The 18,437-nt window shown below is 41.9% G+C and overlaps 1 protein-coding gene across 2 annotated transcripts in view; it reads right to left on the bottom strand.

The window, feature by feature from the left end:
• LOC148048567 (mediator of RNA polymerase II transcription subunit 27) overlaps window positions 1-18,437 on the bottom strand; it is a 105,049-nt gene that overhangs the window by 31,276 nt on the left and 55,336 nt on the right. For both annotated transcript variants that reach the window (XM_087704665.1, XM_087704664.1), the window contains exon 4: window positions 7,901-7,994. In XM_087704665.1, coding sequence (XP_087560791.1) covers window positions 7,901-7,994 — 94 coding nt within the window. The remainder of the gene's footprint in view (window positions 1-7,900; window positions 7,995-18,437) is intronic.

Genomic DNA, 18,437 nt, shown 5'->3' on the forward strand with positions numbered 1-18,437 from the left:
GATGGCTGGTTTTTCCAATAGCTGAAAGTTGTTGAATTAAAGATATTTGATTAACGGGAGGGTAAATCAATGTAAATCAATGTAAAATGGGACGCAGTGGCTCAGTGGCTGAGACGCTGAGCTTGTTGATCAGAAAGGTCAGCACTTCGGCGGTTCGAATCCCTAGCGCCGCGTAATGGAGTGAGCTCCCGTGACTTGTCCCAGCTTCTGCCAACCTAGCAGCTCGAAAGCACGTAAAAAATGCAAGTAGAAAAATAGGGACCACCTTTGGTGGGAAGGGAACAAGCGTTGAGTCATGCCGGCCACATGACCAGAGACGTCTTCGGACAATGTTGGCTCTTCGGCTTTGAAACAGAGATGAGCACTGTCCCCTAGAGTCAGGAACGACTAGTACGACTACATTTAACAAGAAGCCAAAGTCACTTAAGAAACGTGTTCCTTGCTTAATATCACTTTATAAGGCCTTGGTAAGGACACACTTGGAATACGGCATCCAGTTTTGGTCGCCACAATGTAAAAAGGATGTTGAGACTCTAGAAAGAGGGCAGAAAAGAGCAACAAAGATGATTAGGGGACTGGAGGCTAAAACATATGAAGAACGGTTGCAGGAACTGGGCATGGCTAGTTTAATGAAAAGAAGAACTAGGGGAGACATGATAGCAGTGTTCCAATATCTCAGGAGCTGCCACAAAGAAGAGGGAGTCAAACTATTCTCCAAGGCACCTGAGTGTAGACCAAGAAGCAATGGGTGGAAACTAATCAAGGAGAGAAGCAACTTAGAACTAAGGAGAAATTTCCTGACAGTGTGAACAATTAATCGGTGGAACAACTTGCCTCCAGAAGTTGTGAATGCTCCAACCCTGGACGTTTTTAAGAAGATGTTGGATATCCATTGGTCTGAAGTGGTGTAGGGTTCCTGCCTAGGCAGGGGGTTGGACTAGAAGACCTCCAAGGTCCCTTCCAACTCTGTTATTCCATTCTAAATCTTGCAAAAGCATCTGAGCTGCCAATTTTTGTTCATTTTCCCCCCCTCCTTTTCTGCTATGTCCTCTTAATTGGCTGAAAATCCTATTTGTGCAATCAAACAGCGGAGATAAAAACTAGCCTCTTTCTTCCGAGTTATTTCTCTAATCGTTCTCCCTCCTCCTTCCTCAGTCCCTGCTACCAGCCTTAACACTATCCGTTTTATCAAGACCCCCTTCTCTCTTCTAATGAAGCCTATTTGTAAATAGCAGGATAGGCTGCAATTAAGCCATTAGCGTCTAAACAAACAAACATGCTAATTAGGCTCTTCTACAAGGGGTTTCTTTCTTCCCTTTTTTCAAGGGGGTGTTGGGGTGGGGCGGGAAAATATTATGGAGAGGCTGGAATTTACCTTTCATTAATCTGGCTTAATTGCCTGCTGGAAAGTCAACATCAATCAAGAGCTCGGAGTGATTTTCCTTGATATTAAAAAACAGGTGATGAGTTCTCACGTGGCCACTCCTCCCCCTTCCACCCCTTGGCAATCGGCTGCAGATACGTCCCGGCAGGAAGGCAAGCTGGCAAATTTTATTTTAGTTATTTGTGTGCTGCTTTTGTTCTTTTTAAAAAAAAAAAGATAAGCAACTCACAGTGGCAAACGTATCCGACGTACCCTCTTCCACCTATTTACCCCACAACAACCCCTGTGATGTGGGTTGGACTGAGAAAGAGGGACTGGCCAGTTTCCTGGTGATTGTCCCAAAGTCACCCAGTTGACTTTCAGCCCTAAATTGGGACTAGAACTCCCAGTCTCCTGGTGATTGGCGCAAAGTCAACCAGGTGGCTTTCATGCCTAAGGCGGGACTAGAATTCACCGTTTCCAGGGATTGTCCCAAGGTCACCCAGTTGACTTTCAGCCCTAAGGCAGGACTAGAATTCCCAGTTTCCTGGTGATTGGCCCAAAATTACCCAGTTGACTTTCAGCCCTAAATTGGGACTAGAATTCCCAGTCTCCTGGTGATTGGCCCAAAGTCACCCAGTTGATTTTAAGGCCTAAGATGCAACTAGAACTCCCAGTCTCCTGGTGATTGGCCCAAAGTCACCCAGTCGACTTTATGCCTAAGGTGGAACTAGAACTCCCAGTCTCCTGGTGATTGGCGCAAAGTCAACCAGGTGGCTTTCATGCCTAAGGCGGGACTAGAATTCACCGTTTCCTGGTGATTGGCCCAAAGTCACCCAGTTGACTTTCAGCCCTAAGGTGGGACTAGAATTCCCAGTCTCCTGGTGATTGGCCCAAAGTTACCCAGTTGACTTTCAGCCCTAAAGTGGGACTAGAATTCCCAGTCTCCTGGTGATTGGCCCAAAGTCACCCAGTTGATTTTAAGGCCTAAGGTGCAACTAGAACTCCCAGTCTCCTGGTGATTGGCCCAAAGTCACCCAGTTGACTTTAAGGCCTAAGGTGGAACTAGAACTCCCAGTCTCCTGCTTATTGGCCCAAAGTCAACCAGTCTCCTGCTTCCTAGTCTGGTGCTTAATGCTAGCCCAAATTGGCTCTCTACACCCCATCAGATACTTTTACAGCAACTGTCACAATTCCAGATAGTCCTTGACTTAAAATCATTCGTTTAGTGACTGTTTGAAGTTAAAACAGCACTGGGAAAAGTGACTTACAACCAAGCCTCACACTTATGACTCTTGCAGTAAGTTCAGCCCCATTTTATGACCTTTCTTGCCACAGTTGTTAAGTGAATCACTGCAATTGTTAGGTTAGTAACACAATGGTTAAGTGAATCTTCCTTTCCTTCCCTTTTTCCCTTCCCTTCGACTCCGTCATAAAGACATGCCAGTTGCCAAGTTCCTGCATTTTAACCATGTGACCACGGGGCTGCTGTCATAGTCGTAAGCGTGAAGAACAGTCCTTTATTTTCAGTGTCAGGGTAATTTCAAATGGTCACTAAACGGATTGTACATCGTATTGCACAGTGAGTGGTGATTCAGCAATTTTTTCAGGAACGAAGAGGTTAATAGGCAGCTATAGAAAATGCAGTTTTCAATTTGTGGTAGGTTCCTGAGTGGGGTGAAACTCTTCTGAGACCAGTTTTGGTCGCCACGATGTAAAAAAGATGTGGGGACTCTAGAAAGAGTGCAGAAAAGAGCAATAAAGACGATTAGGGGACTGGAGGCTAAAACATATGAAGAATGGTTGCAGGAACTGGATATGATGAAAAGAAGGACTAGGGTAGACAGGGTATCAGCCTTCCGATATCTCAGGGGCTGCCCCAAAGAAGAGGGAGTCAAGCTATTCTCCAAAGAACCCAAAGGCAGGACAAGAAGCAATGGGTGGAAACTAATCAAGGAGAGAAGCAACTTAGAACTGAAGAGAAATTTCCTGACAGTGAGAACAATTAATCGGTGGAACAACTTGCCTCCAGAAGTTGTGAATGCTCCAACACTGGAGGTTTTTAAGAAGATGTTGGATATCCATTGGTCTGAAGTGGTGTAGGGTTTCCTGCCTAAGCAGGGGGTTGGACTAGAAGACCTCCGAGGCCCCTTCCAACTCTGTTATTCTAAATCTCTTCAGAAATTTTTAGCTCTTGCAAAGTGCAGGTTTGCGTTCCTTCCAGTACAACCTTTGGCGGCGGCGGGGGGGGGGGGAGAGGAAAACCAAATCACATTGCAAATTCCTCTATTTATGTATCCCCGGAGTGAAGGAAACGTTGGAAGTCAGGTCACATTTGGTTTAACTTAAGGTATTTATATGCTCCCCTTCGATAAACAGTATCTTATAAATAAAAGACAAAGCAAAATACATAATTAACCGGGAATGAAATCCAAGGACGGGAGAGAAAGCAGAGCAAGGGCAGAAGAGATGCCCAAGCAGAATTTAGAAGGGGGGGGGGGAGAATGCTTCGGGGTGATCTCTGACCATTTCAAGCAGATCAACATTTCAAGGTGAATTCAGAGGTCACACGATTCGTATAAGGTTTGAACCCCAGATGTTGATGGTTTGGAGACGACTCGCTTTCCAAAAACTTCAACTCTTTATTTTTTGTAAGCTGCCTAGTGTCACTGAAAAGAAAGAGAGAGAGGAAGGAAGGAAGGAAAGAAATTAAGAAGAGAAAGAAAGAAGAAAGGAGAGAAAGAAACAGGAAGGAAATTGAGAAGAGAAAGAAAGAAGGAAGGAAGGAAGAAAGAAATTAAGAAAAGAAAGAAGAAAGAAAGAAAAGAAAGAGGAAAGAAGGAAGGGAGGGAGGGAGGGAGGATTTGATACTATTATCTTATTCCACTGTACCAAAAGGAGATGGGAATCAATGCCTTTTCTTTCTTTTTATCTTTTTTCTTTCCCCTTTTCCCTTTCCCTTTCCCTTTTTCTCCCTTCTTTTCTTTTCTTCTTTTGTTTTGTATTTTATACTAGTTGATTACCTGGCATTGCCTGAGTATTTATAGATGTTGAGGCATTCGTTTGACAGGGAGTCATTGAGAGGGGCCTTTCTTCCTCCTACTCCCATACCCATCATCCCTGCCCTCTCCCTTCCACCTCCCACGCTCTCCTATTCCCCGCCCTGTCTACAATCTTGGCACTTTGCCCCAAACCCATCAGGCACTTCCCCATTGGTCCACTGGAGGGCGAACGTCATGGCTGGCTTCCCAGAGGAAGCTGCGAAGGAACGGACATCACAAACCATTGCCGCTCTAGGATGCCACACTCTCCTTAACAGCCCAGGCGTTCCAGAGTTATGCTGGAACACACAGACACAGAAACACACCCTGGCGTGTCTTCCCCCCAGTATTTGTTTCCAGAGGGTAAGTCATCCGTGTACCAAGTTTGGTTGAAATTGCTTGAGGCGTTCCAGAATTATGCTGGAACATACATATATATATACAGCCTTTTAGGATAGATAGATAGATATAGATATAGATATAGATATAGATATAGATATAGATATAGATATAGATATAGATATATATACATATACATATACATATACATATATATATATCCTGTTTCCCTGAAAATAAGACTCCTCAAATAATAAGCCCAATGGGGCGTTTGAGCACATGCACTAAAATAAGCCCTCCCCCAAAATAAGACCTCCCCGAAAATATTGCAACACAGAAGCAGCCGCCTCCTGCACCTCAAAAATAATAAGACCTCCCCGAAAATAAGGCCAAGTGCTTATTTCAGGAGGTCAAAAGAAAATAAGACCCTGTCTTATTCTTGGGGAAATACGGTATATATAGAAAGAATAGGTAGGTGGGTAGGTAGATAGATAGAGATAGATAGATATAGATTAGAGATAGAGGTAGGTAGGTAGGTAGGTAGGTAGGTAGGTAGGTAGGTAGGTAGGTAGGTAGATGAGATTAGAGAGAGATAGAGATAGCTAGAGAGATAGCTAGAGAGATAAGAGAGATAACAGATAGATAGATAGATAGATAGATAGATAGATAGATAGATAGATAGATAGATAGATAGATAGATGAGATTAGAGATAGATAGCTAGAGAGATAAGAGAGATGATAGATAAATAGATAGATGTGGATGGATGGATAAGATGGATAGACAGACAGCAGACAACAGATGAAAGAAAGAAGGAAGGAAGGGGTAGGTAGGTAATTAGGTAGGTAGGTAGGTAGATAGGTAGGTAGATAGATATAGTAAATAGATTATAAACTAATAAATTAAACTAATACACAAAAATATGTACAAACTGTACTGTTTTCCAACCTACCTCTGGGTCTACAAGAGACGTATATCAATACAGACGACAAAAGTTACTGCAGATTATTTCTTATCTAAAGGTTTCTTCAAACTAGAATAGATTTCTATGATGTAACTCTTTTTAGCAGATTTTTTTAATTATTATTTTTCCCCTTCTACAACACCTTATAGTCATTATATCAACATTGTTATGTCATCATACACGTATATGTATATAATATTTTGCTTCTATATTTACACACCTTTATACACAGTTCTATATATATTTATATATATTGTTTTTCGGCTTAATTAATTTTATTCTTGTTTGGCAGCCATTTGTACCAATTGTTCCAAATTTCATAATATTCTGACTCGTCTTTATCTTTTAATTTCAGTGTTAATTTGTCCATCTCTGCACAATCCAAAGGTTTTTTTTAATCACTAATTCGTCCTAGGGGGTATTATTTTGTTTCCAGCATTGGGCAAATGCTATTCTAGCTGCAGTTAGCAGATGTGTTAATATGTACTTAATTTTCTTTGTATATTTCCCTTTGATTATTTCCAGCAGAAAGATTTTCGGGTTTGTATTTTATCTGTTCCCCTGTAATTTCTTGCACCCATTTCCAAATCTATGATGTAACTCTCACTGACAGTATCCTGCCAATGGTTTTCTTGAGAAAGGAAAATAAAGAAATAAATCTCTTTTGTTTTTAAAACTGGCCACCCAGAGAAATCTTTGCATCAATGAGATTTGGGAAACGTGAGAATTACTGTAAATTTTCAGCTTTTTTCACATCTATTGAAGAGAGGGAAAAAAATGCAGTTTAAGGCTGTCTAGACAACTCCTGCCCGCCCATTGCAAACATTCCTGGAAACTGCCTTGAAAATAAATAGACCTAAGTAGGCATTTATAGGCATTTTTGTTTTATTAAGCATTGTTTTTATTATTCCATTTCTTTCCATAACTTAGTCCTCGGCTTACAACAGTTTGTTTAATGACCATTGAAAGATGCAAGGGCAATGAAAAAAGTGACCACTATGACCATTTTTCACACGTATGGAAATTGCACCATCCCCGGGGTAGTCGTGTGATCAAAATCCAAAGGCTTAGCAACTGACTCATACTTATGACGGTTACACGGCCTTTGGATTACGGGACTCCCTTTTCCAGCCTTCCGACAAGCAAAGCTGTTGGGGAATCCAGGTTCCCTTAACGACTGCCTTACTAACTCAACAGCTGCAGGGATCCACTGAACAACGGTGTCAGGAAAGGTTGTAAAACGGAGCGAAAATCACTTAACAAATGTCTTGCTTACCCCACAGAAATTTTGGGTCTCAATTGTCATCCTAAGTCAAGGAATACCTGTAATAGTTATCTATATCTATCTATTTCTATATCTATATATCTATCTACCTACCTACCTACCTATCTATCATCTACTGTATCTATCTATCTATCATTATCTATCATTATCTATCATCTATCTATCTATCTATCTATCTATCTAACTATCTATCTATCATCTATCAATCAATCTATCCTCTATCTATCTATCTATCTATCTATCTATCATCTATCTACCTACCTACCTACCTACCTACCTACCTACCTACCTATCATGTATCTACCATCTATCTATCCTCTATCTATCTATCTATCTATCTACCATCTGTCTATCATCTGTCTATCATCTATCTATCATCTATCTATCTATCTATCTATCTATCTATCTATCTATCTATCTATCTATCTATCTATCTATCTAATCTATCTATCCATCCATCCATCCATCCATCCATCCATCCATTCCATTGTTATAAGCCAGCCAGAGTAGCTCCACAATGAGATGGGTGGCAAATAAATTCAATAAATAAATAAATAAAACCGATGGAACAGAAGTTGCCTTCGGAAGTTGTAGGAACTTCATCCCTGGAAGCTTTCAAGAAGAGACTGGACTGCCATCTGTCAGAAATGGTGTAGGGTCTCCTAAGCAGGGGGGTTGGACTAGATAACCTAGTTCCAACTCTGTTATTCTGTTATGAGTTTAGATAAATGCCATATATTATTCTGATGCATTTGCGACGTGCGTCAGAAATATTATTTCTCAGCAATGCATATGCTGCCCCGCACATTTGAAGCAATATTTTCAATAACGCCACTAGTCTGCTAAGGTTTATAAACAACAACAGCAGGACAATAACAATATTAACAACAACAAGGAAGTTTTAACTCACCAGCAACATGGCAGAAGTCCCGTTGGGCCGAGACAGATGAATAGACATCTCCGGAAACATTCGGTCAATGCGATTGATCACGTCATCTACGTAGCTACAAGAACAATGCAACACATTAGGGACCGCAGCGACTCAACAATTTGCATTACACATAAAAGAAAGTTAGAAATGGAATAGAAGAAAAGAGAATGTGGAATGGGATGGGACGGGACAGGACGGAACGGAACAGAACAGAACACAACACAACAAAATACAATACAATACAATACTAGAAGAGAGAAGAGAATAAGAGAAGAGAATATGGAATAGAATAAAAATAGAATAGAATATAGAATAGAATATTATAGAATAGAATAGAGTAGAGTAGAATAGAGTGGAGTAAAGTAGAGTAGATTAGAGTAGAGTAGAATAGATTAGAGTAGAATAGAATAAGAGAATATGGAATAAAGAAGAAATTAGAATATAGAATTTAGAATAGAGTAGGGTAAAGTAGAGTAGAATAAGAGAATATGGAATAGAATAGAAAATAGAATAGAATATAGAATAGAATATTATAGAATAGAACAGAGTAGAGTAAAGTAGAATAGAATAGAGTAGAACAGAGTAAGAGAAGAGAATATGGAATAGAATAGAAAATATAATATAATATTTAGAATAGAGTAGAGTCGGGTAGAGTAGAATAAGAGAATATGGAATAGAATAGAAAATAGAATAGAATATAGAATAGAATATTATAGAATAGAGTAGAAGAGAATAAGAGAAAATAGAATATAGAATAGACTATATAAGAGAATAGACTATAGAAGAGAATAAGAGAAGAGAATAAAAATAGAATAGAATATAAAAGAGAAGGGAATATAGAATAGGATAGGATAGAAATAGAATAACAAAATTGGAAGGGACCTTGGAGGTCTTCTAGTCCAACCCCCTGCTCAATTCCCACAACCATTCTTCACATGCTTTAGCCCCTCATCCTCTTTGTTGCTCTTCTCTCCACTCTTTCTACAGCCTCAACAACCTTTTGTATATCATGGCGACCATCGCTGGGTGCAGTATTCCACGCGGGGGTGTGGGGGGGTGTCACCAAGCCATTTCTGCATTCCCCAGGGAGGAGGGGAAGCGTGTGAACCCCGCACACAAGACAGCAGCCTCTGCGCCCCTAAACTGAACTGCAGGCAACCCAACACCTTCCCTTGCGCTGGCGGTTTTGAGTTTTTCACGCTGGACAGATGGCTTCGTTCTCCAGCCTGACCTGCCTTCAAAACTGGATTTCATCCAGCGATCTTGTGTTAGCGTTATGTTTAGCAGTCCAGGCGCCGTAGAAAGCACATTTCCTCCCACGCAGTTTGTAAGATACAGGCTGTTCATTTTAAAACGCCGCGCACGAAACTCAGCCGCCCTTCTCCTCTGCCCCCCCAAAACACCCCACTATGATATAAACTCAAATCTTTTTTTTTTCTTATTTTTATTTTTCAGAAAGGTAAAGAAGAAGACGACGAAAAAGAAAAAGGCAAATGTTGAGGTGGGAAAACCCGAGTCGCTCCTCCTGGCCCTGTCCAGCAATTTTTTTTTTTAAAAAAAATTTAATTTGTTAATTAAAACAACAACAAAAATGTTAAAAAGTGGCACGGAGCGTGGTGTGACTTGGAACGCAACCAGGATCTTTGACAGAAACACGTGGTGATTCAAAAGCACGTATTTTGGTGTAGCTTCCTAAATACATTTGCCTGAAGTGGTGCAGGGCTTCCTGCCTAATCAGGGGGTTGGACTAGAAGACCTCCAAGGTCCCTTCCAACTCTGTTATTCCATTCCATTCCACTATACTCTATTCTATCCCTTATTCTATTCTCATTCTATTCTATTCTCATTCTATTCTACTCTATCCCTTATTCTATTCTATTCTCATTCTATTCTACTCTATCCCTTATTCTATTCTATTCTCATTCTATTCTATTCTATTCTATTCTACTCTATCCCTTATTCTATTCTATTCTCATTCTATTCTACTCTATTCCTTATTCTATTCTATTCTCATTCTATTCTACTCTATCCCTTATTCTATTCTATTCTATTCTATTCTCATTCTATTCTACTCTATTCCTTATTCTATCCTATTCTATTCCATTCTCATTCTATTCTACTCTATCCCTTATTCTATTCTATTCCATTCCATTCCATTCTCATTCTATTCTATGCTATCCCTTATTCTACTATCTTCTCTTCTCTCCTCTATATGTGGCCAATTGTACTGCATGGGCCAAAAGAATGTTTGTAATTATTTGTCACCTCCAAATCTATTCTATCCCCCCAAACAAGAGAACACTAGAATCTTAAAAGGAAAACCCTATATATTTGTGGTCAAATATGCTCAATTAAGTTCATTGAGGTTTCTAAACAGCATTTCAGTGCTACTTCTCTGCCCCCCCCCCAAAAAAAAAGTTCCAAGCGGTTTCAAAGAGTTTATAGAATTACAGAATAACAGAGATGGACTGGACCTTAGAGGTCTTCTAGTCCAACCCCTTCTTTTCATTAAACTAGACATGCCCAGTTCCTGCAACCGTTCATCGTATGTTTTGGCCTCCAGTCCCCTAGCATCTTTGCTGCTCTTCTCTGCACACTTTCTAGAGTCCCAATGTCTTTTTTTAATAGTGTGGTGACCAAAACTAAATGCAATACTCTAGGTGTGGTCCAGAGGTGGGTTCCTACCAGTTCGCACCTATTCGGTAGAACCAGTTCGTCAAATCTACCAAACTGGTTAGAAGAGGTTCCACTAGTGGACCCGGAAAGTAGGCCACACCTACAGAAGAGGTTCCAAAATTATTTGAAACCCACCACTGGTGTGGTCTTACTAAATCATCTTCAGCCAGCATGTAACAAGGATAAGAACTGAAAAAGTTGGCCTAACTGTACAGTCAGCTTCACAATTAAATATGCCACAACGACCTGCATTTCAAATGCGTTCCATTCTGGAGAAGAAGAAAAAGACGTTTGATGTTGTTGCTCTTGTAAAATAGGTTGAAGAGGAAAAGAAGAACGCTTGAGAACATCAAACAAGGATTGGGAGGACATTTAGGTTAGAGAGAAAATATTATGCGGGATGTTAAACCGAGATACTGACCCTTGCAAAGGTAACCTACCTTAATTGGCTCAGAGGTAAATCATTAGTTGGGTAGATTTTTTCCTCTGTAGGATTTGAACAGCCAAAGTTTAAGAACCTCCCTAATTTATTCCCAAACAGTGGAAAACAGAGTCAAATCTGACTCAACAACAGCATCACGAAAGCAGCCCTGGGGATCGCAAAGTCCTTCACAGTGTTGTGTTAAAGGCAGAAAAATAACACTGATTTCTCTGAACACACATACACACGCACATATATTTGGAGATTCTTTTGGCTTTTAAAAAGTTTATCAAGATCTAAAATGCAGCAAAAGAAATGCTGAGAAAAGGAGGGGAGGAAAAAGAAGAGAAGGGAGGGTCGGGAAAAGGAGGGGAAAACCGAAAGAAAAACATTGACTTTCAACTCTTTATAGCTCGGAGGGATAAGATAAATAGCCTTGACTTTCAACCATTTGCTTACTGACGGTCCAAAGTTACAACGGCGTCAAAAAAGGCGATTTGTGACCATTTTTCACATGACCGTTTCAGCATCCCCGTGGTCACGTGATCGAAATTCAGACGCTTGATGAGTGACTCAAATTTATGACGGTTGCAGTATCCCGAAGTTGGGCAATTACTTTTCGCGATGGGGAAACCAAGATTTCACAGTCACTTATCTGAAATGGTATAGGTTCTCCTTGAGCAAGGGGCTGGAGTAGAAGACCTCTAATGTCCCTTCCAGCTCTGTTCTGTTCTATTCCTAATTCTATTTATATAATTCCAGTTATAATTCTGTTCTGTTCTATTCCTAATTCTACTATTCTAATTCACTTCTCTTCTCTAATTCTATTAATTCTAATTCTCTTCTCTTCTAATTCTATTAATTCTCTTCTCTTCTCTTCTAATTCTATTAATTTTAATTCTCTTCTCCCCTCCTCTAATTCTATTCACTCTAATTATCTTCTCTTCTCTTCTCCTCTCCTCTCTATTCTAATTCTATTAATTCTAATTCTCTTCTCTTCTAATTCTATTACTTCTAATTCTCTTCTCTTTTCTAATTCTATTAATTCTAGTTCTCTTCTCTTCTAATTCTATTACATCTAATTCTCTTCTTTTCTCTTTTCTAATTCTATTAATTCTAATTCTCTTCTCTTCTAATTCTATTACTTCTAATTCTCTTCTCTTTTCTAATTCTATTAATTCTAATTATCTTCTTTTGTCCTCTCCTCTCCTCTAATTCTATTCACTCTATCTTCTCTTTTCTATTCTAATTCTAATAATTCTTATTCTCTTCTCTTCTAATTCTATTAATTCTAATTCTCTTCTCTTTTCTTCTAATTCTATATTCTAATTCTCTTCTTTTGTCCTCTTCTCTAATTCTATCCACTCTTAATTCTCTTCTCTTCTCTATTCTAATTCTATTAATTCTAATTCTCCTCTCTTCTCTTCTAATTCTATTAATTCTATTAATTCTAATTCTCTCCTCTTCTAATTCTAGTCTCTTCTAATCTCTTCTCTTGTCCCCACCCTTCCTCTAATTCTATTCACTCTAATTCTCTTCTCCTCTCTTCTATTCTATTGTAATTCTATTAATTCTAATTCTCTCCTCTTCTAATTCTATTAATTCTAATACTCTTCTCCTCTCCTCTATTCTATTCTAATTCTGTTAATTCTAATTCTCTTCTAATTCTCTTCACCACTGTAGTGATTCACTTAACCACGGTGGGCAGAAAGATTGTCAAATGGGGCAAAACTGACTTAACATCTGTCTCACTTAGCAACAGGAATTTTGGCCTCAGCTGAGGTCGTAAATCAAGGACGACCTGTGGTTAAAATGCTTATTAATTTTCCTTTTTTCCCCCCCTGTGCTTTCAGAGGTGACGTGAGAGCCCCCTGCCAAAAATATATATCGGTAACGGTAAACACAGCTTACTTCAAGGGGGAAAAAACGGCTGTTTAATATACCATGAATAGCCCGTTCTCTTAAAATCCCATTACCAGTCACAGAGTTCAGGATAGGATACGTTCCTTTTCAATTCCTTCCTCTGAAGGAATTAGTGTCAGTTTTCCGTCAATAGGCCGAAAATGTTTTGCACGCTTAGATGGGTTTCCAGTAATGTCTGCGGAGCCGGTTCATGCTTTCTTGACTCCTGATCGCAGTGACATTTGACTTAAAAATAAATAAATTATAGGAAAGCAAGCTTCTTTTTTTCCCCCTTTTTGGCTGGGTTGGCGCATGCATTAAATTCTAAGGCTGCCTTCCCGAAGTTCAGCGTTTGGGCGATGCCCCAAACGCTTTCAATTATATTGCAGAATGGCCTGCTTCAATTAATTAATTAATTGTTCTAAGCGCCGAACCGAGCTGGTTTGCAGCTGCTTCCGATAAGGATGACAAACAATAATCATAATAATAATAATAAAGAAATCTCTGGCAGCAAAGCGTGGGAAATAGACCCCCGGTCCGCAGTAAAGATTAAATTGCAAACGGCTACAGTAATTGTGGCATTAAATATTAAAATATCCCCAGCAAAGCCATCCCTGGTAACAGAGGGGAAAGGCTGAGGGTTCTCCAATCACACGTTATCGATTCAAGACAACAGAGTTGGAAGGGATTTTGAAGGTCTTCTAGTCCCTGCTCAGGATTCAGCCGGTGTTCTGACCGAGGCTTCCCGAGAGCATGAAGCAAACTCCTTGTCCTGACAAAAAACCCTTTTATTAATTGACTGTGAATTCTGTTCATCCACATCCAGGAAAGTCTTTCCAGGGAGGATTTACGGTCACAGACCTTATCTGGCTTGGAGAGCTGCCAGGCCGATATCACGAACCAATTAAGCGAACTCGTGGTCTCCTGCAAACTCCACTCCCCTTTCGCTCCTCTTTTATTTCCTATGGGAGGGGCCATTCATCGTCCCCCTGTGGCTTTACTCCCAAGTCGACCCCTGTTCTTTAGCTGTTCCCTTCGTCTGGCAACTCTGCACCTCTGAACACTGGGAACAGGCTCCAGCTGTTCTTCTGCCTCACTGATGTCTGACTCCGAAGGCAGCCGAGAACTGTCAGACGGCCCTGGCCCCCTCTCTGCCTCCGACAGAGCCCTCATCCAAGCCTTCCCCAGACTCCAGGACTGGCCCATCTTCCTCCCCAACCTCCTCACTGTCCGAATCTGCTCCAGCTCAGCTGGCCACTGGCAGGCCACAACACCCCTTTATCATTTCCTGCGAATAGTTGCAGGGGTTGAACAACACAATCTTTCCCAAAATTAAGACTGGAATATAGCCCTTAACTTACAACCACGACAGGACCCAAAATTTGTGTTGCACAGTGAGACAGTTATTAAGTGAGCTTTGGCCCATTGCCACCGTTGTTAAGCGGACCGCTGCGCTTGTTAAATTAGCAACCTGGTTGTTAAGTGAATCTTGACTCTGCTTGTCAAGAGGTCGCAAAAAGGGATAAATGTGACCCTAACCCTAACAACCCTAACCCTAACCGTCATAAATATGAGCCCGTTGCTAAGTGTCTGAATTTGGGTCATGCTGACCATGGGGACGCGGCAAGAAAATAAATTGCTAAAGGTGAAAAACAGGCGCGTGCCCCTTTTTTTAAGTACCGTCGCAACTTCGACAAGTCACTAAGCAAGTCGAGGGCTACTTGAAAAAGCTCCAGTCGACATGCCCACGTAGCTACCAAGAGCTGAGTTCTATTGATTATTGACGGGTTATGAAATTCATGCGTCCTCCGAGAGACGACTCTGGGTGTCGCTGGGTGAGCATGGACACTCAACCACACCTACCTCGGAGGTCGTACAGGTGCCTCGCGCTTTGCGCGCATGCGCAATTGGCCCGGTATGGAACAGGGGCGAGCGGGCCAAACGAGGCATCATACCAGTACAGTGGTCATTGCTCCCGAATACTACTGGTATTGCCATAGCGGCCGGAACTCACCACTAAAACAACCTTATTGCAACCTTAGCATGAAAGCTAACCTTAAATTTGAGATTTGTGGGCTCCCTTTCCTCCAACCTCTTCTGAGTGCAATTTTTTTTTAAAAAAAAAAAACTGTTGTTCCTGGCTCCGAGTGTGCTAAACACTCGTGTTTCGACCCAGTGCCAGGTCTCTCTCCGTGGATGGCTGCAAGGGATCACATTTCGGTAGCACCAGCATTTAACTCGCACATCCGGAACTCTTCCTAGCTGTGGTTGGACGAAGGAACTGAATAAATCTTGATTATGCTCTTAGACAGCACAAGGACAAACAAAGGCATAAGGTAAGCAGAAAATATAGGAGGCTGTCTCCCTTTCGGCAGCCTCGTTTGATGACTGTATGAGTATATTTATTACAGGATGCAGAAGGAGAGAGTTGGGAGGGACCCTGGAGGTCTTCTAGTCCAACCCCCTGCTCAGGCAGGAAACTCTACATTGCTGCAGACTGAACAAGCTTCTTGAATGAGATCCTTATTATTATTCCTTTCTGTTCTGATCAGTTAAGAGAATAAGAGTTGGAATGGACCTTGTAGGCAGAGGTGGTATTCAGCAGGTTCTAAGAAGTTCTGGAGAACCGATAGCGGAAATTTTGAGTAGTTCGGAGAACCGGCAAATGCCACCTCTGGCTGGCCCCGCCCCCATCTATTCTCTGCCTCCTGAGTCATGGCTGAATGGGAGGAAATGGGGATTTTGCAGTATCCTTCCCCTGCCATGCCACGCCCATCAGGCCACACCCACAAAACCGATAGTAAAAAAAATTGAATCCCACCACTGCCTTGGAGGTCTTCTAGTCCAACCCCTTGCTCAAGCAGAAGACCCTATGCCTGTTTCAGACAAGTGGCTGTTTAGTTTCTTCTTAAGTTGGTTTAACTTAATTCTTAAGTTAAACGAAATGTGACCTGACTTCCAACGTTCCTTCACTCCGGGGCTACATAAATAGAAGTATTTGCAATGTGATTTGATTTTTTTTTCCCTGCCAAAGGTTGTACTGGAAGGAACGTGGACCTGCACTTTACAAGAGCTAAAAATGACAAGCTGTAAAATTTCTGAAGAGATTTAGAAGAGCAGAGTTGGAAGGGGCCTCGGAGGTCTTCTAGTCCAACCCCCAGCTTAGGCAGGAAACCCTACACCACTTCAGACCAATGGATATCCAACATCTTCTTAAAGACTTCCAGTGTTGGAGCATTCACAACTTCTGGAGGCAAGTTATCTCACTGATTAATTGTCCTCACTGTCAGGAAGTTTCTCCTTAGTTCTAAGTTGCTTCTCTCCTTGATTAGTTTCCATCTATTGCTTCTTGTCCTGCATTCAAGTGCTTTGGAGAATAGTTTGACTCCTTCTTCTTTGTGGCTGCCCCTGAGATATTGAAACACTGAAATCACGTAACCCCTTACAGAAAGTACAGATTTTCAGGACCCATAAAATCCTCCCCCACCCCCTCCAATAGAATCTCAGAATTTGGAGTGATTTTACAGAAAATACCAGAAGCCCTTGAACAACTGATAAAACACAGTTTTAATACTTCCACCAAAACTTTCTGCATCGTGCCAAGTCCCATGTAACAAATCGCAGGAAAATACCCGCTCGTTCGAATGACCACATTCAGAAGGGTAAAGCTGAGAAACCGAAAGAAGGAGAAATGAGAAATCAGGAGCAGGCTCCACCCAGGTTGAGATTTTGGAGGGAAAAAAATGTTGGGGAGTGGGCAAACCTTAATAAGCAATTTTTTAAAAAAAATCTATTCGTTTCAACACAACTTGCAGATTTACACCTTCTTGACGGGAGGGTATGTGTGTTTCCTGCCGCCATTATTACCAGTTCAGCTGCCAAAAATTTTTTGCGCACGTGCGCATTTGCACTTAAAACAGTCTGCGCATGTGCACGACATTAAAAAGGGGGGGGGATTTCATTTTTTTCACTAAAGATTGTTCTGTGCATGTGCAGAAGAGAAATTCAAGATGGCGCCACCGAGGATAGAACCGGTCCAGTTACGTGTCCGGCGGAGTTACTACCTATTCGGCCCAACCGCACCATACCGTACCGGCAGGAACCCACCTCTGCTTCTTGAAATAGAACAGGAAGGTGGAGACAGGAAGAGAAAAATTGAGAGAATATCCATCTGATTAATGGCAATTAGAAAAATCAATCCCATTAAAGCGGGGTGGGTGGGGGAACGACGTATTGGTTGATCCGGACTGCTGAAGGACCGAAACGTTCAAACGGAGATGAGAATTCCGCTTGATTTAAAGAGAAGAGGATTTCATGGAGGCTGGGAGGACCCTCATCTGTCATGGCTCTTTCAGACAGATGATCGGATGGGGGGGGGGGACGGGAAGGGAATTTGCTGACCGCCGAATCCAGACTCCGTATAAGCAATTTGGCACTGGAACAAAGAAGAGTGAATTCTGCAGACTGCAACTTGGCAAAACGAGAGACCGGGAAAGGAGAAGCGCCCATTAAGTCTTGCCCGTGTTTCCTCCGTGGCATACCCTATCTGTGTCAGAATACAGCACCCATAATCCCCGAAGCGTCTGACGAAAAGGGCAAGAGAGCCGGTTTGGTCTGGTGGTTAAGGCGCCAAGCTAGAAACTGGGAGACTGGCCAGGCCGGTCACCAGAAGACGGGGAGTTCTAGCACTGCCTTAGGCATGAAAGCTGGCTAGGTGACTTTGGGCCAATCACCAGGGGATGGGGAGTTCTACTCCCGCCTTAGGCATCCCCAAGGTCACATGATCAAAATTGGCAACTGGCATGTCTTTATGATTGTTGCAGTGTTTCCGGGGATCACATCTTTCGCGACCTTCGAACGGGCGAAATCAAGGGGGAAGGCTGATTCACTTAACAGCCGTGTCACTAACTTAACCGCTGCGGCACTTCCCTTAACAAGGGTGGCGAGAAAGCTCGTAAAACGGGGTGAAATTTCGCTTAGCAAATGTTTCACTTGTCAAGAGAAATGCTATGTCAACCCCGAAGCCATTTTGGAGTCTCTTCAGGGCTGCGTTGGAGCTGTGGGAATGGGAGGTGGGAATAGAGAAAGCTGGGGACTTGTAGCCAAAATAAAATTCAGGCCTGACAGGCATCCCCCCCTTCAACAGAAGAGACCTCCCGGTTAGAGTCTTCCTTCATTGGGGTTTTTACTTGGAACCCTGACACTGGGGAGGCATGGACTGAAACCAACTGGAGTTGGGATTGTGATCTGGTTGGGCCATGTGACGGACATGTGGACTGAGGGGGGGGTACTTTTGAGTTTTAATTTGGGTGAGGAAAACCTCGGGACCTTCAGAAACATCGGGTTTTCACCAGATGTGCCAATCTGATATGCCCAATAAATTTGGACTTTTGAAGAGCACCTTGGCGGCAGGGTTCTGTTGGCATTGGGTCTGTTACTTGGAACCCCGACACGCTGGGCTCGTACGTTGAGGAGTCACCTGTAAACGGCACCAAAGGTTTATGAAAGGAAGGGTAA

The sequence above is a fragment of the Thamnophis sirtalis genome, unplaced genomic scaffold (genome assembly GCF_051295495.1).
Source record: "Thamnophis sirtalis isolate CommonGarterSnake01/CBP01778 unplaced genomic scaffold, rThaSir2_p1.2 scaffold_2, whole genome shotgun sequence".
In the NCBI taxonomy this organism is placed as follows: Eukaryota; Metazoa; Chordata; class Lepidosauria; order Squamata; family Natricidae; genus Thamnophis; species Thamnophis sirtalis.